The following is a 27,974-nucleotide window of genomic DNA, read 5'->3' on the forward strand; positions in this document are numbered from 1 at the left end:
GAGTGTGTATATACGTGTCTGCGTGTGCATGTGTGTGCATATGAGCATGCGTGTGTGAGTATGTGTGTTTGCAGGCCAATATTTTTGTGTGGAGATCATTGTTCCAAAAGGAAGGATGCGATTCAAGCAACTGATACACAAAATAAGGCACTGCACTTCACAGATAATCAGAGAGAGAGAGAGAGAGAGAGAGAGAGAGAGAGAGAGAGAGAGAGAGAGAGAGAGAGAGAGAGAGAGAGAGAGAGAGAGAGAGAGAGAGTTACGCACGCGGTACACTTAATTTTTAAAACTAAGCCTCCATAACAGTTGGGCTGACCGTGTGAAATGTGGCCAGTAGTTTCCATGGGATCACAGCATCCCTCCACTTGGACACATGTCAAAAGTCAACATCCCGACTACTTTCCGTGCAGCGTGACCATTATTCATTATCAATTATTTTCAAAGATTTCCACTAGTGTTCATAAAACAAATTGCCACTCTGCACTGAAAGCACCCAGACTGCTTATCTTTGGCATGTGTATAAAGGGGACGATCTTATCGCGTGTGAAACCGGCACGGTTGACCTAGTGGTAAGGCGTCCGCCCCGTGATCGGGAGGTCGTGGGTTCGAACCCCGGCCGGGTCATACCTAAGACTTTAAAATTGGCAATCTAGTGGCTGCTCCGCCTGGCGTCTGGCATTATGGGGTTGGTGCTAGGACTGGTTGGTCCGGTGTCAGAATAATGTGACTGGGTGAGACATGAAGCCTGTGCTGCGACTTCTGTCTTGTGTGTGGCGCACGTTAAATGTCAAAGCAGCACCGCCCTGATATGACCCTTCGTGGTCGGTTGGGCGTTAAGCAAACAAACAAACAAACAAATCGCGTGTGAAAGCCAGTCCATATTTGAGATTGTGGAGTCAAATCATTTACACTGGAGGAACTGTGCCTTTAAATGAAACCCCATAGATTGTTTCCTTAAGTGCTCCGCTCCTACGTATACCATTCTTCAGTGACAGATGGAACAGACAAATTCCATCGAACGCTGAAGAAGAAAGGAACAGAAAAAGACATGCGTTATAATCAACAACCTTAACAAACAAACATTTTCAGTGATTGACTTTAATTAATATCATCTTTGGCATGAAACCAAGTCAGATCATTTCAAGACAAGAATGACGTAATGACATAATATTGTGAACTGTGTGGTTGCCATGGCAATAAGACATTGACCTGCGGCATCAGAAATATAATATTCACAAAAAGAACGGAGAAGGAACTGCACAATATAAACAATCATAGCAACATCAGCAAAGCATGGTCAAGTAATACTGAATCACAAAATTAACGTTGCAAGAATGAAAGTAATATGATAACATTCTTCAAACAGAATGTACAGACAATAAAATGCATTATTCAGTCAAATTATACATCAAGTCAATACAAGAATCAAACAGGTTACTACAATCTTTAGTCTTCATCTTCAAAACAATGACTGCAGTCTCTTTATATTCGTCTTTAACCAGTGACATTGACCATACACATTCGTATTTTATTCTTTATTTACTTATTTAGGTGTTTTTTTAATCTATTTTTTTAAATGTCATTTCATTTTTTTTTTAAGAAGTTACTCCAATAAGTCTTAATAAACTTTATTGATATCGGTAAGGTGATCTGCCTAGCAACGAACAAAACCTACCTAACGTTTGTAGTCTGATTTTCTACTTTTTGTTTAAAAAGGACAGGATAAGTCAATGAAAAAAGACAAATATTTGTATAGCGAAAGTTTTGTTTTCAAACAGAAACAATATAAACTGCAATAATTGCCGCTGTTGAACATTTTTCAGTGGAAAGCAATTAGACTTGAACAAGAAACTGATACATTAATAAAGTATGAAATTACAAGTGCAATTAACTGGCCATGAAAATGCAAATCTGACTAGCTCTTATGATAGGGCAAATGTCCTAGTTTATTCGTTCAGATTGATGTGATCTTGGAAATTATTGATGATAATTTTAGGTACGGAATTTGAAGCTCCCTGAGATTCTCACTGAGTTTTCACTCATCCACACGTCTCGGCAGAAATGAATAATAAAAGTCTGTATATTTCTGTAAAGTCCTTTTCTTAACGTGGGTAAACTGCTGTTCCGGAACTGTTCACAGATTGTGCTGTTAAACTCTTGGTACTCATTTATTTCTAAGAAAAAACAAAACAATAAACAACAACAAGAAAACAACATCGTAAAGCGGTCACTTTATTACATGACAAACAGTATATATTACCGTATATATTACCGCAAATATTAACACTCTCGCCAATCATAACAAGCAAAACAGTACTGAGTCATCTAAATAGTGGTACATCTGCCTACGTATGTACATACATTACAGAGATATTTTTCTTTCGGTTAGAAACACAATTTCGCCATGAAAAGTGCAGACTGCGCTTGCGGATCTTATTTCGTGTCAAACTTCCTGTGATTTTAATGAATGCACCGACAATTGGAATTTCTGACGCTCCCTTCCTTGAGACAGTCAAGCTAAAGGGCAAGATTTGACCATTTGTCTTGGGAAATAAATAAAATACACTTCCTGGTGTGTGTGTGTGTGTGTGTGTGTGTGTGTGTGTGTGTGTGTGTGTGTGTGTGTGTGAGAGAGAGAGAGAGAGAGAGAGAGAGAGAGAGAGAGAGAGAGAGAGAGAGAGAGAGAGAGAGAGAGAGAGAGAGAGAGAGAGAGAGGGGGGGGGGGGGGGAGGAGGAGGTCAAAGAGTGAATGTAGACATAGAAGACAAGTAAAATCTAAGCATGTTTGATATTATTTTTGATTCTTTTAGATGATTGGAAGCTTATTTTTTGTTTGTTAACTGTTGAGGACTGTTCTTATTGTTTCTTGTTTCGTCCTAACTATTTCAGATTACAATGTGAATACATCTCCTTAAAACTCGATCAGGTACCAGTATTACAAAATATGGTGCCAAAACTACACACACACACACACACACACACACACACACACACACACACACACACACACACACACACACACACACACACACACACACACACACTTTTTGCATGTGCCAAGCGTCCGTCTGATTGCACATTAAAACGTAGGCTTACTGCGTGACACGCTGGCAATGACGAAGTCTCGGCAGTTCTGCATACAAAATAGTGTATACTCCTCAGGCTACTTTTTACGTAATCCATTTGAAAAAAACCTGACCAATCCTGTTTAATCCGAGATCTCGAGTTTTACAATACATTACATTGACTACGTCACAAAAGCTACAGCTTACGTCATCATTATGTGACGACATTCGCGTATATGTAATCACACTGCTGTCTCTTCCAGTCACGGCGTCAGTTGTAACTGTAGATAATATTGTTTTCGCCGATGGTCAGAATCAAAAATCAAAATGTACCAATGACGCCTTTTGAGAGAGAAAAACAAATCACAATCAAGTCACATACAAATCTGATCTATTAGAAGTTCAAAAACGTCAAAAATTATGCGTATCATAGGAGAATGAAATCCAAAAATCCACACCACATCAGACACTGTTGAAAGTTGACCATCAAGGCGAAAGGTTCCAGTCGATGTATATCACTTGAAACACAAGATATAGTCCCCTCGTCCAGCGAGGGTGATGTGACGTCATCATAATGACGTAAGAAATGTATCCGTAACAGCTCACAAGACAGAAGTGCTGCGTACGAATAGTGGAAGGTATATTGTGCCCTGATGTCTGCGGAGAGAAACATAAAATGCGATTCGCATCAACAAAAGGATGTGAACAACTCTGATGACATCCCCGCCCTGACTGAGCTACATCCCCGCCCTGACTGAGCTACATCCCCGCCCAGACTGAGCTACATCCCCGCCCAGACTGAGCTACATCCCCGCCCACACTGAGCTACATCCCCGCCCTGACTGAGCTACATCCCCGCCCTGACTGAGCTACATCCCCGCCCTGACTGAGCTACATACCCGCCCTGACTGAGTTACATACCCACCCTGACCGAGCTACATCCCCGCCCTGACCGAGCTACATCCCCGCCCTGACTGAGCTACATCCCCGCCCTGACTGAGCTACATCCCCGCCCTGACTGAGCTACATCCCCGCCCAGACTGAGCTACATCCCCGCCCTGACTGAGCTACATCCCCGCCCTGACTGAGCTACATCCCCGCCCTGACTGAGCTACATCCCCGCCCAGAGTGAGCTACATCCCCGCCCTGACTGAGCTACATCCCCGCCCTAGTTCTCCCTTGTAAGACCTTAGTTTTCCACATGTTCACTTCATAATTATATGCTGTGTAAATGTAGCCCCATTTTAACCCTGATCTTCTCAGAAGTTTGGAGGTTGTAAAAGGGGGTTTCCATTGCAGTCATGATCTCGCCATCAAGCCAACAGCAAACTTAAGAATTTATGAAGAGTGCAAAAACAGTACCATTTACAAACAATGCAAGATAAAAAAAAAAAGAGAAAAGGAAACTAAAGAGAAAATTGTCCACAGTACACTGGATAAGATTAAACACTGAAATAAAATTGATTGTTTACAAAATACATTGACATTTAGAGATATGACAAGAAAACTTCTAAAAACACAGCATGGGTAAAGTAAACAATTGAAAATCAAACCAGAAGGGGCCACCAATAAATCATCTTTGCATTTCCTTAGTAAAAACTTTACTCTAAATGTGTATTACTTATGTAAGCATATTATGCATAAAATCAACAAATCACTTAAAAGTGTGTAGGAAGATAAAATATAACACTGCAATATGGTCTAAAGATCATATTAACTCCTGATTTTATTTGGTTAAATTCAATGCTGCTAAAAAAACCCCAGAGGTTAAATAACTGAATATGCGTCTTTGTTACTTAACCTTAAATATATGCACAACCTGTGTTGTAACAATCGATTAATCAATAACAAGTTCGCCGAAATGCTGGTACATTTGTCAAAAACTGTCTGAAAAGTTGCATCTTCATTCAATTGAATTCAAAGTCGCTTAAGGCCCTACAAAAGGATTCCCAAAACCAAACGTCGTGCTTCGCCTAAACTGTATTATTCAAATTGCACAACACCACCAGGCCTTCATCAATACAAATATCTGTGCATACGACGTCAACATCTATGCAGTTACTATGTTGTACAAAACCATCACATGCAATGAATCTAAAGTGATACACAGACTAATCGTAATGTACTCCAGCAGACCTACGCCCACCCACAACAACACAAAGGTAAAAACAACAAGAACAACAAAACAAAAAAAAGCAACTGTGCACATGCACTTAAAAAATTAAAATAAAAAACCCATGGTGGAAACCAACGATTGTTTCAAATGCACATAACATAATCTTTGAATAAACAAAGATATACATGTACCTGAAACGAAACCAGCAACTACTAACCGTCCAGTTATTAAATGGTTAGAGCCATTGGGCTTAAGCAGGTGTAACCCTCCAAGCAGTGAAAAACGAATTCAAGTAATGCAATGTAAAGGAAATCAGAGATATATTCTTCCGAAATGATATACAATGAGGACACAGCAAAGACACATTCAAGTTTGCTGTATGCTTTGATTTAATTTGTCTGGAGAAAAAGATGAATATATGCATGGGTATTGTGACGCTCAGATCAACCGTTCACCTTGGGAATTTTGATGGTCATAAGTAGATCTTTCATATTAGACTTTTTAGTAAATAATACAGTCGCAAAGCAAGGCCACGGCGAATCCTCTGAACTGAACGAGCTAGAAGTATACGACATGATTGAGAAGAATGTCGAAACTCGAAAGCATATGTGTGTGAACTTGTCAACAAAACATCAAGAAAAAAAGTTGCTTTTGGATATTTCCGTTTTAGAAAAGCTGCCTGAATAACTGCAATTAATTACCTGATAATTAAGCTGTTCCGTCTGCATAGATGAAAATGACTGTCATCAACCACCACCAGCCGCCCTCACCCCTCCCACCACCCTAAAAAAAGAGGTTGCTCATGGGGGTCAGGCAAGGATGCAAGAAAACAGATGCAGAAGCTGTTGACCTTTCCGGCATGCAAGTGACCAAGCTCTAGAAATTCAAATTGGTGAAGGAAGATAAAGAAAAGAAAAGATGAATGGCGACAAACTCCTGGTCACCAGTGCAGAATCCCCCGCAGTGAACCAATGCAGCACTCCACCAGGGGGACACAACAACATCCACCAGGGTTCCACAACAACAACGCCATGTCTTCTGACGCCAGGTCAGTTTCCATCCAGAATGTATCATACTTTCATTTTTATTCTCAAATGCTATCATACTTGCATTACATGTTTCAATGGTGATTGGTACTACCTCATGTATTCGCCCTGCTCACCACTTTTGTAAAATATATCTTCAATCTTGAAAATGCCTTTTTACTGTTGAGTTTACCTCCAGGAATCACTCTAATGTACGCTTTTCAAAACAATTTGTCTCCTTTACATATTTCCTATTTTGGGGTAGTAAAAACATTCCTTTTTATGTTTTTAAGCTAGATTTTATTCTCACATATCGCTTTCATGAATGGAAACTGTCCTTTGTGTCTACAATACAGCTCTTTGTAACCTGCTTGTTCTTGTCATGTCTACATGAATAATGCTCGCCCTACCACTCCCATCACTTCATCATCCCCCCTCCCATCTTGTCTTGAAATAGAGGTAAAAAGAAAGAAATTATTTCAGTCCAAAATAGAGCTGCAGGTTACAAAGTGCTGAATTCAAGTCAGAAAAAAACATTGCATTATGAAGGATAGATAAAAACAATTAACACCAAAAGACGAAACACCAAAATAGTAATGACAGAAAGAAAAGGCGCAGGGGAACAAAATCTGGGTGAAAAACAAAAAAAAACTAAATGTCCATTCCCGTCAACACCAGCACATTGAAAGCTCCTCTTCCAAAAAATGGATGAAAAAATCAAAGCAAACTTCCACATGGATGAAAATTTCAAAGACTCTGGTTTGTGGGAGGTTTGAGACAGGAAGAAATGCTCACCGTGATGATAGGACGTAATGAAGAGAGAGGGGTGAGTGTGTTTTAAATGGGTCACCGACCAACGAACGCCAACCAGTTGCCTGGGCATTCATTGGCTGACCTTCAGCAAGGTCAATGCGCCTGGAAACATTCAAACACACCATGGAATGAACAGGAACTTCAGCCTTTCATTGTGTGAAACCTAATATGTTCAATGGGGGAAACGTTTTGGGTCCAAGCATTTGTTATGCAAAGAAGCAATGTTCAACATCTCTAAACAGATTGATCTACTTCAACTTCTTCCAGACTACACTTTGGGCTGGCAGTGTCTTAAGAAAAAAATGAATCGCTGGATTTCTTTGTTAAGGCTGTAGATTAGTAAAGCCACATAAAGCAGAAAATCACATTACTATTAGTAATAAGTTTGTGAATATGTTGCAAGTGTAATCTTTCTCAGTTAGATAGAAATGCATATTAAGATAAGAGCAAAACTGCTACCTATGCCCACATTAATTCATGTATATATGAAAGGATAGGGATTTCAGAAGCATTAGGATGTGTAAAAAATGATGTTCAGTGGGTCAAAGTATTCACATATAATACTTCAATTGAGGACAGAATGATCTTTTTTTCCCAAGCTGCTGCAGAAGATACAGAATAATAAGTATTCACAGAATGCTTTGGGTCAAATTTTGTCCCCAGGTACAGTTGAGACGCACTTAAACCTCTCTTGCGACCTGCATGAATGAAATGCAAAACTACTTGCAAATGAAGACAGAACAAGTTATTAAACAATTCAAACCGATACAAAACAAAACCACAATACAAACCAACACAAAACAAACATATTACAAACTAATACAAAACAAAAACACAATACAAACCAGTAATAGTACACACAATAACAATGCATTTTTGTCCATTCAAAGGGCTTAATGAAAATATGACCTGGACAACAAATTCGGTGGATATATATACTTATATATATGTATATATACAACAAGGCTAATTTTGAGTTGAGGTTCAGTCCAACTCTCCAATGAAGCAGAATTCATCTCTCTCTCTCTCTCCCTTCCACGCTTGTCAATGGCAGCTAATTTTCTGTGACTAGAAGTCACTGGTCTGAGATCAAAGTGCATGATTATCTGTACAAAAGTTTTGCTTTTCGCAGTTTGATTTTCCCATAGGTATGGCAACCACTCTGTACAAATCACACATGGTCTCTCTGGATTGAATCTCTCCTGGTCAGAAGACTGAATTTCTTATCACAAAGAAACCCCACATGTTTTCTGCAAGTTATTATGCTCGAAGCATACCCGCTTACTGTTTTGTTGACACATGACGGCTACGTTGTAAAACGATAAAGTGTGGATATTCTGTCGAATCACCTAAAGCCTCAGAGGTCATTTGATCCAGATCTGAGCAACATGCACAAGGGGTTTCATCATCAGGTCATTTTTCATTCCATGCACCAGACAAAATCCACTGGATTGATTGTCTAAGTCTTGGCATGATCACATGCACTTCCAGTGAATTGGTTTGTCACCTTTTTTAATATGCACAATGGGTTGCAGCAGTCCAGTTCCCTGGCTGTCGGTCTAAGCACAAAAAACACAAGAGCTGCGCATCATTTCATTCCTGCGACTCAGGCCATATGTTGGCATTGTGTTCACAAGTGGCTGTACGCGTCAGTCCACTGCATTGGTTTATTACATACAGAGGTATTGAGGTAAGTGAGTGTCATAGTTCACTCCATTGATTGTACAACTAAATGTGCAAGAGTAACTTTGTTTCATACCAGCAGAAGTTATCATAAACACCAGATGTCCATGACCATGGCAGTATATAAGAAAACTGAGAATAATTCCAAGCTTTGGCTTTCACATATCCGTAGGGTACCCTATCTCCGCACCATTTTGATGCACAAACCACACATCCCCAGCGAGAGGTCCAAACAAAAACAACTGCATTCACTGAGTCTCTCCACGTCCATGGGTGCTCAATCTCACAGTGCATGTGCAAGGTTTGAAGAATTCTTCAAGTGAACACGACGGTGGATGACTTTGATGGGGACAAGATATCTGTGACTAGTTCTTTGGTTAAAAAAATGAAAGCATGATAATAAAGACCGCAAAGACAGTATAGCCATGATTAACCCTTGATTGTTTTTAAGCCCTATATGTTTGGGAGAGTACGTCAGCTTGGGCTTTAGTCTAACCAAGGGTGTCTGAGAATTTTCGCTTCATGTAGAATGAAATAACTTCTTGAAGGAAGACAGTTAAGAATAATAATGTGCTTAACAAAGACCTAAAGTGATAATTCCCATTGTTACAAGACTAATTGAAGAAAGAGGAATGGCATTAACATTTCACTTTCATTCATTTTTATCAGTGTGAACATATATCTGACCTTATTCTCAATGAGCTCTTCAAAATATATGTGACAATTATTCCAGCCCCTTAAAAGTCCAGCAGAGCATCTATATGCAAATTCTTCTCACTAAAAGGTTTGGATTTAAAAGAATGGGACAGTAGTTTTAATCTGATTGCTCTATTCTGGGGGTTGAGCGGCCTCATTGATATTTTCAACCACTGAACAAAACAGGGATATAACTGCCGAGTCTTCATTTTCAGAGACGATTACTTCCGAGGGAATACAATGTTTAGGGTAAACAAAATCAGCAGTCCAGAAATTGTACTCTTTTGTCTTAAACTGCATGTTCTACATAGGAAGGGCTAAAACTGTTTAGCTAAGACTGATTTGCACAGGAAAGATACCTGAGATGCTTTACTGACAAAGAAAGATCAGTAAATTTTTGTCAAAAGACATTTAAAATTACTTTACTTCATTGTTAAAGATTCTCTCACCAGGATTAAAACACTACTTCTTGAAATGTACTTGAAGATTCCATTGCACTAAAATGCTAGCATTCTGTATCCTTAATCACAGGTAAATTATCAAAGTTCTGAAACACTATGGTCTTTGTCTGTTGTGCCTTCATGGTGTCACTGTCCCCAGAGTCTTTGCTCCCAGAGCTTGCTTGGGAATGATTGTCTTCCTGCGAGGCCGTCAGAATGGGAGGCATCACGCCTAGCTTTACACACTCCGATCTCTGCTTCCACACAGGAGAACCCCCTCCTCCTCCTCCTCCTCCAGAATTCACAGAACTGGTAGAGTAGGTCATGGGATTTGAGCTAGCAAAATGCAACCTGGCAGATCCGCTGTGGCTAGAATTGCTCAACGTGGACATGGAGGAGCAAGGACTGCCCCGCTTGGAGCAGGAGGTCCCTTGCGGTTCGGGAGCCACTGTGAATGATGCATTCTCATCCAGAACGGCTTCGTTGAGGTCCCCTACAGTTTTGCTTCGAGTCCTGAATGCACTCTCGTAGTCCATGGCTCCGACTTTTTTGTCGATGTCCATGGAGTGTCTTTCTGTTTCAGGACACTTTGGTGTGCGCCGTTTTTGAAGGGTCATGTGCTGAGAGTTGGACAAGTGCTGGTCGTGATTGTCTAAGACTTCCTGGCTGTGGGGATGGTGGAGGTGGTTGGGGGATATGGAGCTACCGGCCCTATAAGGGGGGATGGGTAATTTCCTTACGCTTTCTCGGATGGTCTGCCGGATCACCTTCATGAAGTCCGACTTGGCCTCCGCAGTGCTGAAACAAAGGTTGGTTAGAAAATAATAGCGTACAAAAGTGATCCTGAGAGTGCATAGCTGAATGCATATGCACGCATGAATGAAAACCCATTAATTTCAACTCATCGTTTTGCAGAAGAAATGGAAAAAGAAAAAAAAAACATACTGCAAACTGAATAAATTGATAAAAACTCATTTTTGAATGTTCATTCTTCTGACAAGTTTATTCTTAAAATCTTGTTGCTTCCAAATCCAAATGCAAGATGTGCACAAACACAAACCACAACCACCATCACATCACCACCACATGCCTCACATCAATGAGCTTTAATCTTTTGTTTTGCCTGGCCACTTTAACATTGCTTTATACTAACAACAGGTATGGTTTACCAGGCTGATCTGACAAACAAAGGTTTCTCAAGCGTACCTGAAAGAAAACAACTACAACAACTAATGAATCAACCATCAAGAACACACACACACACGCACACACGAACGCATGCACGCACGCACGCACGCACACACACACACACACACGCACAAACACAAAACAAACAACCGCAAAGCATACCTGTTACAAAACTGGTAAACTCGCTCAGGTCTGTTCTCGACATCAGAGCGGGAGTGGATGAGGTCCCACCAGAAGTGTCTGTCGATGTCGGCCACCTTGCCCACGCACACCTGCACCTCTGGCGTGGGGATCAGGGTTCGGAACTTCTCCTGCAGGTCTGGGTTCTCCACCATGGACGACCGCGACGACATGGACTGGGGACAGATGGAAGTGCAGGCATAGAATTTGTTTAATTTCATGCAATACCAAGAAGGATGTGAATGCAAATGAAAACGTTTGAGGGCTGAGGTAATTTTTTTCGGGCAGAGTGGAGGGCCGGGAAGGGGGGGGGGGGGGGGATGATGAAGCATTAAACAAGTAAACAAATCAGAAATCAGAAATCAGATTGATGTCTATAAAGTTAGTTTCTACATGTACAACCAAGCAACTGATCAAACAAGCAAGACAATCATATATTGAACAGACTGATGTCAAGGTTTTTGCATGTCTGCTTTGTTGCTGCTGTCATGTTGCAGTCACCGTTTTAACTTATTCAAATGTCCGAGTCAGGCACAGTCTTTCTTTCTTTCTTTCTTTATTTGGTGTTTAACGTCGTTTTCAACCACGAAGGTTATATCGCGACGAAGGCACAGTCTGAAGTTTCCAACAATTCACTTTTAAATATCTACCTACATCTTCTTCTTCTTCTTCAGCGTTCCAGAATTTTTCTGGTTATGTGTGAGCTTGTTTGCCCATTTGGGTTCCCCACACTATACTCTGAGAGCATAGTCAGCTCACTCCGCTTTCGTTGAGTAGGCATGCTGGGTATTTTTGTGTTTCCATAACCCACCGAACTCCGACATGGATTACAGGATCTTTTCCGTGCGCACTTGGTCTTGTGCTTGCAAGTACACACGAAGGGGGTTAAGTCATAAGCAGGTCTGCACATAAGTTGACCTGTGAGATCGGAAAAATCTCCACTCTTAACCCACCAGGCGGCAGCGACCGGGATTCGAACTCACGACCTCCCGATTAGGAGGCCAACGTCTTAGCACCACGCCACTGCGCCCGTCTCTACCTACATCAAAATTAAACACTGAAAGAAAGGTTTACATGTTTCTCACAGAACGTGCGTGTTACATTCCCATGAAAAGTACTCACCTTGGACTTCCTTCTCTTTTGGCGCTCGCAGCAGAGGAAGACAACTCCCATTTTGAAAACGAAGACGATGTTCTCGAAGTCTGTGGTCTTCTTGACCTTCCCCAGGTAGTCCGTCATATTGCACCACTCCACTGTGCCGTACATCTGCAGATCTCCCACGGACAGCTCAATGGGCTGAAAATTGTGGATCAGAAGTGAAAATAGCATGTTAAGGAAATATTACACGCCTTTACATATTTCTACCATTTCGTTTCAAACCAGAAGTGTGAATAGCATGCTAAGGCTATATACACTCCTTTATACATTTCTACCCTTTTCTTTCAAACCCAAAGCATGGCCGGACTAGGCTAAGAGGAGGGGAGGGGTTGCCAGTGGTGGTTCAGGGGGATGTTCCCCCTGGTGGGGTCAAGGGGCAGAGCCCTTTGTGGGGGTCAGGGGGCGAATCCCCCTGAAGCTGATGGGTAGGTCATATTCTGAAATAGGAAAATTGAGTTGCTCCTTGCATGAAACGGCATAAAATAAACAATAATAAAAAATGTTTTAAATAAGTGAGGTACATGTTTAGGCTAGGCGGGGGGGGGGGGGGGGGGGGGGGGGGTTGCGCAACCCCCATAACCCCCCCGGTAGTCCGGCCTTGCAAAGTACAGTCGAACTCGCTTAAGACGAATCACTGGGGATCGGAAAAAAAGTTCGTCTTAACCAAAATTCGTATTAAGAAAATTGATCGATTTTTTTTTATTTATTTATTTTTTTTTAAGTCTTGTACATTTTATGGTGTTTCAATTTGTTTCTTTCGCAACTTTCATGCTGCTTCACGTTTAGACAATAAAGTGACATATTCAGGTACATGTTCATGTGTGTCTCATGTTGAGTGATGATTGTTGAGTTTGAGTGAGAGTGAGCACACAGATGTTTCATCCAGTTGTTACGTTTTTGGTCACACACACGCGCACACACTGACACTGTCCACATTCGCGGTGTTCCTATCATTTGTCCGGAATCACTTACCTTGGCGACGGGTAGCAAACCTTGGCCAATTTAGTTTTTTGTTTTTTTGTTGCAACATGATGTTCAAATCCAAATCGAAAGCACTGACTGACTGATAAACTATCGCGAACCGGCGAACGCAAACGTTGAGAGTGTGGTTTCCCTTGTCCAAGGGAAACCACTCTGGCATCTATATTTTTTGGCAATGGCTTCCGTTCGATGTTTCGTTTTTGGTATTCGCGAAGGAAATAAACGTCAGTCAGTCATTCATGTTCAGTGTCTGAGCTATCAATCACTTTGATTCTAAATTTGAAATTGTTTTGTGAGTACAGTGTAATCAGTTTAACTTTATTCAGTGATCGGTTGAGCAATGGTTCAAGCAGTCGACGCAAGGGAAGACTTTGACACACGTGTATTCAAACTTCTCAAATTCCCATGATATGTCGATCTCGGGACGAGTTTAAAGATTTCGTCATAAGCGTGAGTAAATTACAGACATTATGCATGCTTGGGAATCCAAAAAGTGCTCGTTATAAGCGTAAATTCGTCATAAAGAATTCGTTTTAAGCATTTTTTTTAAGCATGAAGAAAGAGGTATTCAGTTGGGAACTTAAAACTAATTCGTTATAAGTCAAAATTCGTAACTAGCGTGTTCGTTTTAAGTGGGTTCGACTGTAAGTGTGAATAGCATGCTAAGGAAATAATACACGCCTTTACATATATGTGCCCTTTTCTTTCAAACCAATACGTGTGAATAGAACGCAAAGGGTATGTTACAGTTCTTTACACACGTCTACCCTTTTCTTTTAAACCAGAAGTGTGAATAGCAGGAAATATTCCTTTCTTCACACATTTTTAACTTTTTCTTTCAAAATCAGTCTTACTAGATGACTGAATTCAGCTTCACCCTATTTTCCCCTCACTCCCACCACCATCGCCTTCCTCATCATCCTCATTCAGTTCAGATGAATCAAAAAAGCAACATCTTCTACTTGCAAGGTTTATTCCTTGCTATGCATTTTCTCTCAAAAAATCCTTCTCAACTAAATAACTAACCAAATCCAACTCTGACATACAAAACGTTAATGCTCTACTCCATTCTCTCGTTTCTCAAATCTCATGAGTTCAGCATTTTACCTTTCACACACACACACACACACACACACACACACACACACACACACACACACACACACACGCCTTTCACACACACAGCAAAGCAAAGCAAAGCAAAGACCTCTTCTACTAATCACCCAGCCCAACCTAAAAAAGATTGTTTTTTAAAATGGCTCACCGATTTGTTTGGGTGCACCTCCCTGAAGGTTCGTGTCAAGTCATTGAAAACTGAACCATACTCCTCATAGATCTTCTGCATTTCGTTGATATGTTCAGCGACAGCTTCCATACCTTTCAGCGCCTCTGTTGAAAGAAACAAGCTTATAATGAGCAGCTGTCTAAACAACTTCATCATCTTGCTTAAAGTTTACGTCCTTCCAATGTAAAACGTAACAGTTAAACAATCTGGTTTTTCTTTACGTTGACCGATTTCCTCTGCAAAAAAACTAATATAGCAATTTAAAAAAGAAAAGAAAAAAGTTGCCTGTATCAAGGATGTGGGACAAGACTGCCTTCACCATTAAAGCATAGAAAACTGCGCCGAAGTGTCTGCATTCAGATTGATCTAGTTTTTGTAGCTTGTCTACTTCTCTGTTTCTTGCATAACAACTTGCCTGTGAGGTGGTGGTGTTCATCAGTGCTGGGCATGGTGTGAGCACACAACTGCTGCAGCAGGAGAGGGTATTTCAAAATGCGCTGGATGGGTTTGATCATGTACGACTCAAGTGTCGCCGAGTGCTGCTGCTTGGGATTCCTGGCCAGCAGGAAGTCTCGCAGAGCTTCGTTAGCGTCTGCACAAACACACAAATAATGAGGGCTTCTGCTAAGGGGTATGGGGCACAAGCGATAAAGAACACACAGGCATCAGTCATGGTAAATCTAGCTGAGATTTCAACTCTATAACGCTACACTGTGCTGTGCATGCACATCTCAGAGAAAGGACGGCACTGCAATGCACCTGTTCTAGAATACTCAAACAAGTCTAGAAGTGACCTATGACTTCAAAATGGCAAAACAAAAATTATGGACATGCAGTGCAAAGAATGCCAAGGAGTTATATGCCCTAGGAGCTCCAAAAGAAGTCTGATTTTTAACCTAAAGTGAAAAGAGTCTCATGCATGACTGAAATAAATACCAGATACATGTAACAATTAATGTTCCATGTTTTACCAGATATGGAACAAGAGACTGCAGATGAGAAAAACTAGAACAAGATAACAATGAAAATGTACTCACCAGATACAAACGCCACATTTGTTTTTGTATCTAGTGAGCACATTTTCATTGTTTGTTTGTTCGTTCATGGGCTGAAACTCCCACGGCTTTTACGTGTATGACCGTTTTTACCCCGCCATTTAGGCAGCCATACGCCGCTTTCGGAGGAAGCATGCTGGGTATTTTCGTGTTTCTATAATCCACCGAACTCTGACATGGATTACAGGATCTTTTTCATGCGCACTTGGTCTTGTGCTTGCGTGTACACACGGGGGTGTTCGGACACCGAGGAGAGTCTGCACACAAAGTTGACTCGGAGAAATAAATCTCTCGCCGAACGTGGGGACGAACTCACGCTGACAGCGGCCAACTGAATACAAATCCAGCGCGCTACCGACTGAGCTACATCCCCGCCCATTTTCATTGATATCTTGTTCACCTCAACTCACCTTTGAAGTAACATTAAGGCAACTTACCTGGATTGAGGATTTTCTGTGTTCGGGAATGACTAGCACAGAAGGAACTGTAGACTTTGAAGTGGTTGGCGTAGTACAGGAAGGACCCACCAATTGAGAATAATACCCGCTGTTAAAATAAAGATGAAGTTATTCAATGAATATTCAATAAGGTTCCTAGATACACTTACTGTTTGCTGTTTACAAAATTACACTGAATGCTACGCAGTTTTTTTCACATACAATGTAAGCCTGGTAACTATGATTCAATTAATTATTATACCTCTGGAGCATGTTAATGTCAACTGTAGCAATTTACGTCAACACAAGTAAGGTCCATTGAACATTTCATATTCTATCAAAGGCAATTAAAATCATTTGAAGAAACACTGCATTGAAGAATAATTGCACCAAAAATAGGATAACATTAACAATATAAGGATGAAATCTGATTGTTAACTCAATGCATCCTACCGCCTTGCAATGTGCCAGGAGACTGCTTAGGCATAGCTCTCCCTTTCTGTTGCCTCTCTTCATAGAACTTGTTTCATTTTGTCATTTGATCCTACCTTGAAGAGTTTGGTGTCATCTGTGTTGAAGAAGTCTGGCTCTAGCTCTATGGCTTGCTCCAGACTGTGCAGAAACTGCTGCTGAAACTGCACGATCTCTGTGATGTTGCCGAACAGTTCGTCAACCTTGTCCGATGTCAGGAACGTTTCCTCTTTCAGTGGTTCAAGATACCGAGTCAACAGACATAGCAGATCCTGAAAGATATTCCATGATACACGTAAGCAGGCAGCGAGATTCTTGTGATAAATTAACCTTAAAAAGCCACTGGTAGCTTTTAGAAAATTAATTCATAAAAAAATTCCACTGTGCACAGAAAGAAGTGAAGCTGTTGATGGTTGGTAAACATGTGTTAACGATGGCTTTCTCTCACATAAAGGTTTGGCCAGATCTCAAATGGTGAGCTCAATGGTTTACAGGGGAAGGAATGTGCCTTTGACAGTAACCCTCACCTTGACATAAGCCCTTTCAGTTTCCACCAGCTCCATTATGACTTTGCGCATACGCTGAGCGTCAGACAGCGATCGGGACCCTGGCGCTCTTTCCTCTCCTGTGTTACCACCGGTCGTTCGACAAATGGCAGTCACCTGCTCTGCACTCTGTTCAACAAACACAGTAAGTGTAAAGTATTGCGTCTTGACATGGAGAGTGTGGTATTGTGTATCTGTACAGCAAAATCTCCATGCCCTTATGATTACACAGACCTCCCTCAGATCTTTTTTCAGACTACTGTGGTACACACTTGCCCCTCCCACCCCACCCCCCTTCCCTCTTTAGAGTCTCTATTTCAGATTTTGTGTTCATAAAGGCTGGACTTTCACGATCTACGTCCATTTCTAATCCATTGTCTCCTTTGGCACGGAGGGTAACTCCTTTATTTTCAAACTTGACAACACCGTAGCAAAATTACTACTGCGCATTTTTCAAATTGTAAATGCTTAAACATCGCAGGAAGCCAGTAGAAATGGAAACAGATGTGTGTGATAGGTAGCATTGTGTATAGCGGGTGTTTCAGGGATCTGCATATGGTAGATCGGACGGAAAAAAGGTTGAAGACTCCCTCTTGAGTCCTGATCGTCATATTTTTGCAGGTCAACTACATTAATTGTGTCCATGAGGTTATCTCCATTTTTACACCTGATCTCTTCTAAAAACCCAATTTTATTTGCAATTTGAAGGACATGAAAAAAAAGACTACTGGATTGTAAATAAAAATAAAAATGACACATCAGAGACAAAATGTGTGTGACTGACCTTGAGCAAGTTGTCGATCTGGGCAGGGTTGGCCTGAGCCCTGTCTCCTGCTGCCAGCTGTCTGCTGTCTCCATCTGTCACATACATTCAAATATAATATTCAATTCAATTCAATTTAATTCAATTTAATAAAACTTTATTATCTGAGTGCAACAAACAGAAATTGTTCTTTTAGCTCGTGTATGAAATAACATCACATGAAAACACACTCTCAGAACATATAGACACATAAAAGTACACATCAATTCACACATAACCCAAATCGCACATTTACATACCCGCACCCTCACATGCATCCTGTACATACTCTCATATATATGAAGAGCATGCACTGAATTGTACCACACAGATTATCTAAATCCTGACATCTGCACCCAGCTATAAAGACCTTGCTTTCACAGATTTTCTGTTCATAAATTGAACTCCCTGTAAAGAGTCCCTCCCTTTAAAACATGGTTTTCTCAGATTTGTTGTCGTCTTAAAACGAGAGTACCACAGTACAAGTGAAACTCACCCTTCTTTGAAGGCGCCGGAACAATCAGGTGGCCGAGAGACTTGTCAGAGATGCGTGGTTGCGAAGGAGGTGGGGGACACACCATGTTGCTGATGTATGTGTCCGTGTGCTGTGTGATAAAATCCGATCGTGGCGGTTGGGTACGCATCGACCTCACCGTGAGGAAGAGGGTTCGAGACTCGTGGAGAAGAGTTTCTATGTACACCATGTCCAGCTCTGAGACGATCTTGCCGTTGATGACGAGAATTTCATCTCCTACCACAAGACCTGTGGAAATAAAGGAGAACCAATAGAAATCACAGTGCCACGTTTTTATACAATACATGTGATGAAATTAACAAAGAAAAGTGAGATTGGAACAAGGCAAGGAATGCACCTAGGTACAATAGCTGAAACCCAAAGGGAAACTTGAGAGAATGAGCCCAGCTATGCCGGAGAGGCTAATCCTGTCCCCATGCCTCCTCCACACACCAGCCTCTCCTCCCCAAAAAGAGAATCTTCAATGTTCAACTTGTGGCGATGAGAGCCGGAAATAAGAAAAAAACAATAACTCTTCCTTTATTCGGTTGCTGCATGCCTTACGCCTATTTAGTTACATTCAATAACAGAAATTCGGAGAAAAAAAAAGTGGGATCAGAACTCTTGGGGCATGTAAATACATTTTTCTGTTCCTTCTATCTAATCTTTTTCTCTCGATTTCCAACTCTCACCTCTTTGCTCGGCCACACCACCGGGAGTGATTTCACAGACGTACACTTGCAGTTCGTCATCACGGTCATAGTCTTCTGCTAGCTCCGCCTCCACAGCAAACCCAAACATGCCGTCTTTGGTGGGCTTGGTCAGCTCCAGTTGAAACATGCACTTCTGGCACACTTCTATTGCGTCATAACGCTGAAACAACAGGTTGAAACTCATGTCTCACAGATTCCTGAACTTTGCAGCCATACAATGGAACCCGCCTTTCAATACCCTCTGATTTAAGATTTCCCCCCTTCTAAGATGATGCCTTTCACATTGTCTGTTCATAACCTCTGTACACTACATTTGGGGTGTGCACGTTAAAGATCCCACGATTGACAAAAGGGTCTTTCCTGGCAAAATTGTCTAGGCATAGATAAAAAATGTCCACCAAAATACCCGTGTGACTTGGAATAATAGGCCGTGAAAAGTAGGATATGCGCCGAAATGGCTGCGATCTGCTGGTCGATGTGAATGCGTGATGTATTGTGTAAAAAATTCCATCTCACACGGCATAAATAGATCCCTTGAGTCCGAGTCTGGAGATACGCGCGCGATATAAGACTTCATATAACATATATATTTACCTCCATTTAAAAACTCCCTCCTTTATAAGACCTGATTTTTTCACATTTTTGGAGGTCCTGCAAGGGGCGGGGGAGAGTGATGGTTCAACCATACTAAAAGTAAAGCCATTAAAAAGGCTCATGCAATGTTAAATCCTAACATATATTTCTTGTTTATAGACTACCATAAACTGATGAAGCAAAATTTTAACTCTCAGCAAAAGATGTGTTTCTGACAACATTTGTAGAAGGCAACATCAACATTATCACTATCATATCTTCTTCTCTCTTAAAACAACATAACTTTGATCCTTTTAAATATTTCGTCAAAAGAATGAGGGAATTTTTTTTTTAATTACAAAAAAACCAAAAAAACAACCCCATAATAACAATAACAATAACAACACTTTATTGTCCATTAAAATGTTACATAAAAATGGAAAATGTTACATAATGCATTCATTTCCTCGAGAGTGGCAGCTTCTTCATAATATTTTCAGGTTCTGCAGCTAGACTGGATTCAAGGGAAACAATTTTTGATAGTGCCATTTAAAATCACAGCACGCAGTTGCATCCCTTCAATTACCCTTCACCTACTTTCTGTAGCCTTTTTAGCTCTCATCAAGCTCACTCACCAATGTTTTCACAATGGCATGTTTGTCGGGTATGACAAACTTGTCGTCTGTGGAGCCCATGGGCTTGATCCGAACGTAGTGCTCGCGAGGGTTGAGCTGTCTCTTGTTGCACGTGCTTTCGAGCAGGTCGCGCACAGTGGTACCCTTGTCAACCCCGATGAGCATGGTCTGAAAGTTGTAGCACTGTGTGGGACAAACGCAACAAACATCGTGTCCACTACCAGGTGTTGGGTTAGCAAAGCACAAGCAACGCACAACATGTTATTAACAAAACACAGAGAAAAGTATACATAGGTGTGTGTGTGCGTTTTGTGTGTGTGTGTGTGTGTGTGTGTGTGTGTGTGTGTGTGTGTGTGTGTGTGTGTGTTTATAAAAGTGTTAGAAAGACGTTATGAATCCAGGATATAGATATATTTGAGGTCACAAGGGTGCTCACTGGAACGGGTTGAGTATCTTTGCTTTTCAAGTTTTAAATTAAATTAAATAGGAGTTGAAAAGCTGCAGTAGGCTTGTTTTACCAAATTGCACATCTCCTATGTTTCAGTCTTTCAATGTAGAATTTGGGCCAGTGAAATAGATTTAGGCCAGACGTCGGTCATAAATCATTGATGCATTAAAACTTAATATGACTGATCAGTCATTAATGGCAAGTGACATGTGGAATTATTTACATGCTGTTGGAAAAGACTGATCCTCTGATTCTTGACATTACCACTTGATCTTCTGATAAATTGGTCAAATTATTTTTTCTGTGTTGAGTCTGGCCAAATCCCTATTACAGTGATACCTGCGATGAAAGGACACCCTTGGGCCCAACAGTGTCCCTACATTGCAGGTGGCCTGTCATGACAGGTATACTTTGGTAGAGATAATAGACAAAGGGACCACAGAATGTGTCCTTTTAAGGGAGGTGTCCGCTCATCAGAGGGGCCACACATCGCAGGTACCACTGTACCATTAGGTTTCTTTTTATCCAAAGCATAAAATCTCAGACAGCTCAGCAAAACTTAAAGCATTACATTTCAGCATTGGATTACAACATTCACAGTCTCTACTGACATGTTTTAGGTTATGTTTTCCTTACACATGTATGTGCATTTCAATTACCAGTACCTTGTGACCCCTTTGTTCAACGTCACACAAGGCTGAACATAATTTGATGTGAATTCTTTTTTCTTCCTTGCTGACACTGACTCATATGAACATTTATGTTGACAAATCTGAAACCAAACTATGAGTCAATTATGGATACCAACAAAGAGTAAACAAAAAAGAACAAATAAATGACGAAAAAAAAAGAGAGAAAGATAAGTTCCAGAGTCCATCAGATTCACTAACGTTACAAGTTCTTATTCTCAGAAACAAACTTGCTCAACCTTGTGTGACATTCAAAATGTTAAACAAGTCGCGTAAGGCAAAATTACTACATTTAGTCAAGCTGTGGAACTCACAGAATGAAACTGAACGCATTGCATTTTTTCACAATGACCGTAGTCTGCCGCTAGTGCAAAAGGCAGTGAAAGTGATGAGCCTGTTTAGCGCGGCAGCGGTTGCGCTGTGCTGCATAGCACGCTTGACTGTACCTCTCTTCGTTTTAACTTTCTGAGGGTGTTTTTAATCCAAACATATCATATCTATATGTTTTTGGAATCAGGAACCGACAAGGAATAAGATGAAATTGTTTTCAAAACAATTTTGGAAATTTAATTTTAATCATAATTTTTATATTTTTAATTTTCAGAGCTTGTTTTTAATCCGAATACAACATATTTTTATGTTTTTGGAATGAGAACATGATGAAGAATAAAATAAAAGTAATTTAGGATCGTTTTATAAAAAAATAATTTTAATTACAATTTTCAGATTTTTAATGACCAAAGTCATTAATTAATTTTTAAGCCTCCATGCTGAAATGCAATACCGAAGTCCGGCCTTCGTCAAAGATTGCTTGGCCAAAATTTCAATCAATTTGATTGAAAAATGAAGGTGTGACAGTGCCGCCTCAACTTTTACAAAAAGCCGGATATGACGTCATAAAAGACATTTATCGAAAAAATTAAAAAAACATCTGGGGATATCATACCCAGGAACTCTCATGTAAAATTTCATAAAGATCGGTCCAGTAGTTTACTCTGAATCGCTCTACACACACACACACACACACGCACAGACAGACACACACACACATACACCACGACCCTCGTCTCGATTCCCCCTCTATGTTAAAACATTTAGTCAAAACTTGACGAAATGTAAAAATGAAACTATTAGGCAGTCCGCTCCCAATCAAACTTAAAACGACTTTTTTTTTCTCTGGGACTTTAAAATAATAATTTTGTAAACCTGAAGCAACGGAGTATTCAAAAGCAAGTGAAGTACTTAAAAGTACCTGCAACTTTCAAGCTTGTTTCTTCATTTCATTGGGGTTTTTGAAAAGACATTTTTTTTAAACTACCTGAGTAGCAAAAAATGGTTGGAACAAAACAAGCATTGTGCAATTTATTTAGTGCAGTCAAGAGTTTTCCAGAATATTCTGAAATATTACAAGCTCAGTGTGTTATAGTAAGTATCGCTGATGGGGTCTATGTCGACCAAAAGAGTGGGATTCCCTGTAAGTGGAGTTCCTGGAGGGGGATTCCCTGTATACAGGGAATCCCACAGGGTGGAGTTTTTCAATAAAACTTGCAAACCATACTCGAATTTCTAAGAAATATCAAAAAAGATTGAAAAACATCAAATTCTACCGATGTCGCCAAGCATCACGTGACTTTCAGCGATATCAGCGACACGCTACAGGAACTAAATCCTGTGGTATTCCCTGTATACAGGGAATCCCCCTCCAGGAACCCCACCTACAGGGAATCCCACTCTTTTGGTCGACATAGACCCCATCAGCGTAAGTATCCTTAAAAGGAAATAAATCCTTATTTGTTAGACCTTCAAACAAGTTGGGATATTATCTGAAAAGACATTAGAATAAACTATTTATTAACTGTTGCTTTACACCTAAATTGTAGGCAAAAGGGATAAAAAGTGATTTCAGCGTAAAAGAGCGCAAACTGTTCAATTAGTGCCCACTCAAATACACCCAAAAAATCTCAATCATTACTCGGTTCAATGATGTTATTATCATCATCATAGTTTCTTTCCTGGTACATGGCACAATGTGTTCATTTTCAACCAAACAAATAAGGCGTTTTGAATACCATAACCAGCTTTTACTGTGTGCACATATCGCTGCCTTTTTGACAATTAAAGGTACATTCCTTCGCATGTAAGTGATCATACACACTACTTCATATCTGCCTATGATTTTATACTTGCTGCTGGCTTCCTTCCATTTGCACATATAACAAAACTCAACAGCCCAGGGGGGGATCAGTTGCTTTGTAAGGGGGGGGGGGGGCACTTTGAATCGAAAGTGAATGTGATGGGCACGAAGCGCCCGAATTTGCTAGGGGGGGGTCCGGGGGCATGCCCCCCCGGAAAAATTTTTTTGCCCAAACAAGCAAAATGGTGCCATCTGGTGCCATTTGAACTTAGAAATGGTCATAGAATCAGCATAGAAAAATCTTTTTTTTTCTTCTTCTTTTTTTTTTCTTTTTTTCGGGGGGGGGGGGGGGGCACGTGCCCCCTGTGCCCCCCCCCCCCTCGTCCGCCCCTGCAGCCTGACTGCTTACTGAGCAGAGTAGCTAGGAAATTGCTGTGGTATTCATTCTGCTCTTTGACATAAATGTCACTTGCAACATTATTTCAACAAAATCAAATTGCCACCCTGCACATAAAGTAATCCGACTGTCGATTTCTTGTATGTGTTCAATGTAAGGATGCGTTTGACAGTTCAGTAGCGGTGCACATAATAGTTTCCACGGGAAGGAAAGTATCTTTAAACCAAGGAAGTAACCTGTACACCTACAATCAGAAAAAGCTGATGACGAAGGGTGTGAAATCAAAGTTATCAACTCTCTGCGACTCATTTGTATTTTCTTATTTTCAGGGTGGTAACTGAAATATACAACTTCTTCAAAATTTTATTTTTGCACTTTGGGCAACCACATTCCATCTTAAGGGCAAGCTGCAGGAAATGGTACCTGATTGTTGGGCAGAGTGACACGGGACAGACTCTCCTGAGTCAGCGTGTGCTCCGTAGTGGATCTTTCCAGAAGATTCTCCACAGAGTCGTGGCCCCTCAAGGTGTTTGTTTTGTACAGCGCTCTGCAACAGTTAGTTCAACATTAATTTGACTTGTCATCATCATCATCATCATCATCATCATCATCATCATCATCATCATCATCATCATTTCCATCACTTACATACATGTACATGTATCTACATCATCATCATCATCAACATTATGAGTAACAACAACAACAACAACAACAACAACAACAACAACAACAACAACAACAACAACATTAACAACAATGTGGAGCACTGAGTCATTGACAGCTTCCTTTGTGGCAGAATATGGGATATGTATACTAGTTACACTCTTAGGTATTGGGGGTTTAGGCAAGCTTTAGGAATCTCAATCCTCAGTTATAGAGCTGAATGAAAGAAATGATAGCTTAGAACCAAGAATAAAGTAACTTTTTCATGGGTTGAACTTCAAGTGATCTATGGTATTCAAATCCAATCTAAAACTAAAGTAACAACAGACCATATGTCCCTGTCTTCCAATGCCCACTTTAAAAAGAAACCGACAGACAGGCAGACACACAGACAGACAAACAGAAAAACAACCAGAGAAATAGATAGACAGGCAGGAAGATTGCACGCAGATGGACAAGCAGGCAGACACACCGACACAGACCTACACTTCTTCTTTTCTTGTCCCTTCCCTCGACCTCCACCCCCTAAACAAATTTGAAAAGAACGTACACCAACAGAAACATACACATAACATCCTTAATTAACCAACTCACTCGGAGCTAACACTGGTGTTGAGGGTACCAGTGGGTGTCCGAGAGCGCGGCTTGGAGCCGTGGTGGGTGTGGTGGTGGTCCGCCCTGGGGGACAGCATCCCCCCCTTGTTGGACGTCTTGCCCAGAATGTTGGGCAGCACCAGGGGCTTGCGGGCGCTGACCAGAGCGTGGAATGAGGTCACCGTGAAGATGCCCAGACGGCCAAGAGTGGTCTTGGTGGCCTTGCACGCGCTGGCCAGAAGCACCTGAAACACAGGGAGGTTGTTGGATTGAGGCTTTTACAGGTCGCAAGCAGTAAGAGGGAGAAGAAAAGGACAAACATCTTAGTTTGATATTCAGTTGACCCTCCCCTCCCCTCCCCCCCCCCCCCCCCCCCTCAAAAAAAAAGGAGCATGACTGCCTACATGGAGGGGTAAAAAAGCCATACACGTAAAGCTAACTTGAGCAAAACACGAGTACCTTTAAATCTGTATTTACTATCAAACTAAACAAATCGCTAAAAATAATGTAATGATACCACATCGAAGCTGAAGCAGTTCATGTACTAGTCCATATACAATCAAACAAAGTAGATCCAACGCCTCTTTGCAAAAAGCTTTCAAAATATTTTGTAAGAAAAGAACAAAGTAACTGATGATAACTCAACTCTACCTTAGTGTTAGGCAACTCTGTGCTTTGCAGCAACTCTGTGCCTTGTAGAGATGCCGCATAGCAGCGGAAGCAGTACAGATCTTTATTTAATCGAGCAAAGTCAGATCCAATGCCTCTTCGCAAAAGAAAAGAAAATAGAAAAAAAAGAAAACAATCTTGAAAAAAGAAAGGCAAAAAGTAACGGGCGATAACTCAAGTCTACCTTAGGGTTAGGCAACTCCGTGCCTTGCAGAGACGCCGAATAGCAGCGGAAGCGGTACTGGTCTATATACAGTTTCTCCAGGTTCTCCTCCCACTGGGCAATCTGCTTCACGATGGCAACGCGACTGCGGGGGTCCGTCACTACTGTCATCTGCAGCTCAGCCATCTTGCGCATCTTCACGTCCTGTTTGGCAGACAAAACAAGGCATCAAGTTTTGTCACGTCTGCCAAGCATCTGTATCATCTTCCCCCTTCCCATCTCTCCTCTTCCTTCCTTTACCTCGGCTTAGGAACAAACAAATACAATGGAACCCCCCTTATAAGGCCTCCTTAGATCTCAGAAAATCACGTCTTAAAAGGGAGGAAGTCTTAAATGGAAGCAAGTGCTATAAACACTACTAACAGGAAATCTCAAAAGCTAGGGCTGACTGACTATTAGGGTTTAACGTCCTCTTAGACCAACTGGTCTATATTGGGACAGGTATTGGTAATACGCTGAAGATATGGTGTGATACTTTGATTCGAACAAGCCCGCTGTGGCTGTCTTCTTCGACACACCAGCATTGGGTTTGTCTCGTCAAAGTATCGAAATACGATCATGATAATCGGAGACGAGAGATGATGCATGCGTGTCTTCGTGTTTTCCAAGCCCTGAGACTTTTGCTGTGAATGTGGGATCTTTTTCGTGCGCATGTGTGCACACGGGGGTGTTCGGACACCGAAGAGAGTCTGCACAAAGTTGACTCCGAGAAATAAATCTCTCGCCGAACGTGGGGATCGAACCCACGCTGATAGCGACCAACTGGCTACAAAGCCAGCGCGCTACCAACTGAGCTACGTCCCCGCCCCCCAAAAGCTAGGGCCTTAAAACAAGGGGTGGAGTGGGGGGGGGGGGGGGGGCCGCAGCACCTTTCTTGAGTTTAAGAGCTACATATGCTAATATATTACACACACAAAATTCCCTAAATATCAAATCACATTCTTTGTTATTATATAACTAATAACACCTGAAGCGTAAAAAGCCAGCCACTGACCGTGTCTATACTGGTTTCCAGTTTTTCCAGTTCTGTGGTCAGGAGTTTGAGTGTATTGTCTTTGCCGTGCTGCCTGGCGAACGAGGAGGCGCAGGCAGAATGCACGGCACGGATCCAGTTTTCAAGGTCAATCTGGGATGATGCCTGAAATACAATAAAATATAAAATAGACTAAAAACACAGTACAAGTAAAATCAATCAATCAACCCATAAGCTTTTCTGTGAAAAAAAGACACCCCCAAAATATAACATAAAATAAAATCAATCAAGCAAAACAAAAACAACAACAATAAACTTTGCTGTGCAAGCAAAAATTATGTTATTCAAGAGTTCAAATAAGATGTACCCTCTTTAAAAAGTCAACTTTGGAAAGAAAGGAAGAAAAAGAGAAACCGCAGGCAAAAATAAAGAAATCAAATATCTTGTTTACGAAAAAGACAGAAAAACTTACGAGACCACCCAAACATTTTCTCTCCTAGAAACCAGAAACAAAGTGAATGTCAACATTGCTTCTCCCATTGCAAACTTTTCCACCTCCCTGCACGTGCAACACCCAACCTACACTCAGACTTTTTACCCGCCCCTCCTACACTCAGACTTTTTACCCGCCCCTCCTACACTCAGACTTTTTACCCGCCCCTCCTACACTCAGACTTTTTACCCGCCCCTCCTACACTCAGACTTTTTACCCGCCCCTCCTACACTCAGACTTTTTACCCGCCCCTCCCCATTACCCAGCTTTAGAAAAGGATACAGCTTTTAGATTTAACGGTTTCGCCCCCAGC

General features: G+C 41.2%; 1 protein-coding gene across 4 annotated transcripts in view; it reads right to left on the reverse strand.

Moving 5' to 3' along the window:
* Positions 1-1,080: 1,080 nt before the first annotated feature.
* Positions 1,081-27,974, reverse strand: part of LOC138962545 (protein still life, isoform SIF type 1-like) — a 203,856-nt gene continuing 176,962 nt past the window's right edge. Inside the window, exons 11-28 of one of the 4 annotated variants that reach the window (XR_011454542.1) lie at positions 27,190-27,333; positions 26,157-26,339; positions 25,304-25,548; positions 24,467-24,590; positions 20,376-20,558; positions 19,147-19,327; positions 18,437-18,703; positions 17,923-17,996; positions 17,121-17,267; positions 16,671-16,865; positions 16,123-16,231; positions 15,046-15,222; positions 14,610-14,734; positions 12,329-12,502; positions 11,189-11,382; positions 10,579-10,636; positions 7,002-7,121; positions 3,585-3,722 (exon numbers count right to left, since the gene is read on the reverse strand). Coding sequence is in view for 3 of the 4 variants with exons in the window: in XM_070334390.1 (XP_070190491.1) it covers positions 3,552-3,722; positions 10,579-10,636; positions 11,189-11,382; positions 12,329-12,502; positions 14,610-14,734; positions 15,046-15,222; positions 16,123-16,231; positions 16,671-16,865; positions 17,121-17,267; positions 17,923-17,996; positions 18,437-18,703; positions 19,147-19,327; positions 20,376-20,558; positions 24,467-24,590; positions 25,304-25,548; positions 26,157-26,339; positions 27,190-27,333 (2,751 nt within the window). In the remaining variant the exon portion in view is untranslated. Of the gene's footprint in view, positions 3,723-4,193; positions 7,122-10,578; positions 10,637-11,188; positions 11,383-12,328; positions 12,503-14,609; positions 14,735-15,045; positions 15,223-16,122; positions 16,232-16,670; positions 16,866-17,120; positions 17,268-17,922; positions 17,997-18,436; positions 18,704-19,146; positions 19,328-20,375; positions 20,559-24,466; positions 24,591-25,303; positions 25,549-26,156; positions 26,340-27,189; positions 27,334-27,974 lie in introns of those variants that run through there. The other 3 variants (XM_070334391.1, XM_070334390.1, XM_070334392.1) reach the window with 3 other exon arrangements.

Source organism: Littorina saxatilis, linkage group LG3 (genome assembly GCF_037325665.1).
Source record: "Littorina saxatilis isolate snail1 linkage group LG3, US_GU_Lsax_2.0, whole genome shotgun sequence".
NCBI lineage: Eukaryota > Metazoa > Mollusca > Gastropoda > Littorinimorpha > Littorinidae > Littorina > Littorina saxatilis.